We start from the raw sequence: 2,500 nt of genomic DNA on the forward strand, positions 1-2,500 counted from the left end.
AATCACCTACATCACAATGTCGTCCAATAAACATCTAATAGAATCACCTACATCACAATGTCGTCCAATAAACATCTAATAGAATCACCTACATCACAATGTCGTCCAATAAACATCTAATAGAATCACCTACATCACAATGTCGTCCAATAAACATCTAATAGAATCACCTACATCACAATGCTGTTCAATAAACATCTAATAGAATCACCTACATCACAATGCTGTTCAATAAACATCTAATAGAATCACCTACATCACAATGTCGTCCAATAAACATCTAATAGAATCACCTACATCACAATGTCGTCCAATAAACATCTAATAGAATCACCTACATCACAATGTCGTCCAATAAACATCTAATAGAATCACCTACATCACAATGTCGTCCAATAAACATCTAATAGAATCACCTACATCACAATGTCGTCCAATAAACATCTAATAGAATCACCTACATCACAATGCTGTTCAATAAACATCTAATAGAATCACCTACATCACAATGTTGTCCAATAAACATCTAATAGAATCACCTACATCACAATGTTGTCCAATAAACATCTAATAGAATCACCTACATCACAATGCTGTCCAATAAACATCTAATAGAATCACCTACATCACAATGCTGTCCAATAAACATCTAATAGAATCCCCTACATCACAATGTCGTCCAATAAACATCTAATAGAATCACCTATATCACAATGTTGTTGAATAAACATCTAATAGAATCACCTACATCACAATGCTGTCCAATAAACATCTAATAGAATCACCTACATCACAATGCTGGTCAATAAACATCTAATAGAATCACCTACATCACAATGTTGTTGAATAAACATCTAATAGAATCACCTACATCACAATGCTGTTCAATAAACATCTAATAGAATCACCTACATCACAATGCTGTCCAATAAACATCTAATAGAATCCCCTACATCACAATGCCGTGAACAACACCCAACAACAACAAACCTGCGGCCTCTGAAAGTGTGAATCCTCTTCCTCCTGGACCTGTCCGTCAATTGGTAACCGAGGCAACTCCCCGCTTTCCTGTGCCTCCAGGAAGCTGAATGATGTCTCAGTGAGACGGGCTCTGCTCTGCCACTTCTCCTCCGCACGCAGCCTGTCCACGTGGCCCCGCTTTCTGACAGGAAGCACAATAACACATACATATATATATATACACACTACATAACCAAAAGTATGTGGACACCTGCTCGTCGAGTATCTTATTCCAAAACCATGGACATTAATATGGAGTTGTTCCCCCCTTTGCTGCTATAACAGCCTCCACTCTTCTGGGAAGGCTTTCCACTAGATGTTGGAACATTGCTGCTATAACAGCCTCCACTCTTCTGGGAAGGCTTTCCACTAGATGTTGGAACATTGCTGCTATAACAGCCTCCACTCTTCTGGGAAGGCTTTCCACTAGATGTTGGAACATTGCTGCTATAACAGCCTCCACCTCTTCTGGGAAGGCTTTCCACTAGATGTTGGAACATTGCTGCTATAACAGCCTCCACTCTTCTGGGAAGGATTTCCACTAGATGTTGGAACATTGCTGAGGGGACTTGCTTCCATTCAGCCAGGAGAAGTAGTGAGGTCGGGCACTGATGTTGGGCGATTAGACCTGGCTCGCAGTCGGCATTCCAATTCATCCCAAAGGTGTTCGATGGGGTTGAGCTCAGGGCTCTGTGTCGTCCAGTAAAGTTATTCCACAGCGATCTCGACAAACCATTTCTGTATGGACCTCGCTTTGTGCATGGGGGCATCTTCATGCTGAAACAAGAAAAGGCCTTCCCCAAACTGTTGCTAGAATTTCATTGTGTTCTGTAGCGTTAAGATTTTCCTTCACTGGAGCTAAGGGGCCCGAACCATGAAAAACAGCCCCAGACCATTATTCCTCCTCCTCCACCAAACTTTACAGTTGGCACAATGTATGTGGGCAGACAGTTCTCCTGGCATCCGCCAAACCCAGATTCGTCCATCGGACTACCAGATGGTGAAGCGTGATTCATCAGTCCAGAGAACGCATTTCCAAAGCTCCAGACTCCAATGGCGGGGAGCTTTCCACAACTCCAGCCGACGCTTGGCATTGCACATGGTGATCTTAAGCTTGTGTGCGGCTGCTCGGCCACGTAAACCCATTTCATGAAGCTCCCGACGAACAGTTAATGTGCTGACGTTGCTTCCAGAGACCGTTTGGAACTCGATAGTGAGTATTGCAAACGAGGACTGACAATTTTTTTACACTCTACGCGTTTCAACACTCAGCGGTCTACCACTTCAAGGCTGAGCCGTTGTTGCTCCTTCACAATAACAGCACTTACAATTGACCAGGGCAGAAATTTGACAAACTGACTTGTTGGAAAGGTGGCATCCTATGACTGTGCCATATTGAAAGTCACTGAGCTCTTCAGTAAGGTCATTCTACTGCCAATGTTTGACTATGGAGATTGCATGGCTGTGTGATTGTCAAAAA

General features: G+C 42.7%; 1 protein-coding gene across 6 annotated transcripts in view; it reads right to left on the bottom strand.

The window, feature by feature from the left end:
• Positions 1-2,500, bottom strand: part of LOC124027695 (breast cancer anti-estrogen resistance protein 3 homolog) — a 20,950-nt gene that overhangs the window by 5,568 nt on the left and 12,882 nt on the right. For all 6 annotated transcript variants that reach the window (XM_046340063.1, XM_046340062.1, XM_046340065.1 and 3 more), the window contains exon 10: positions 991-1,162. In XM_046340063.1, coding sequence (XP_046196019.1) covers positions 991-1,162 — 172 coding nt within the window. The remainder of the gene's footprint in view (positions 1-990; positions 1,163-2,500) is intronic.

Source organism: Oncorhynchus gorbuscha, unplaced genomic scaffold (assembly GCF_021184085.1).
Source record: "Oncorhynchus gorbuscha isolate QuinsamMale2020 ecotype Even-year unplaced genomic scaffold, OgorEven_v1.0 Un_scaffold_3480, whole genome shotgun sequence".
NCBI classification, from domain to species: domain Eukaryota; kingdom Metazoa; phylum Chordata; class Actinopteri; order Salmoniformes; family Salmonidae; genus Oncorhynchus; species Oncorhynchus gorbuscha.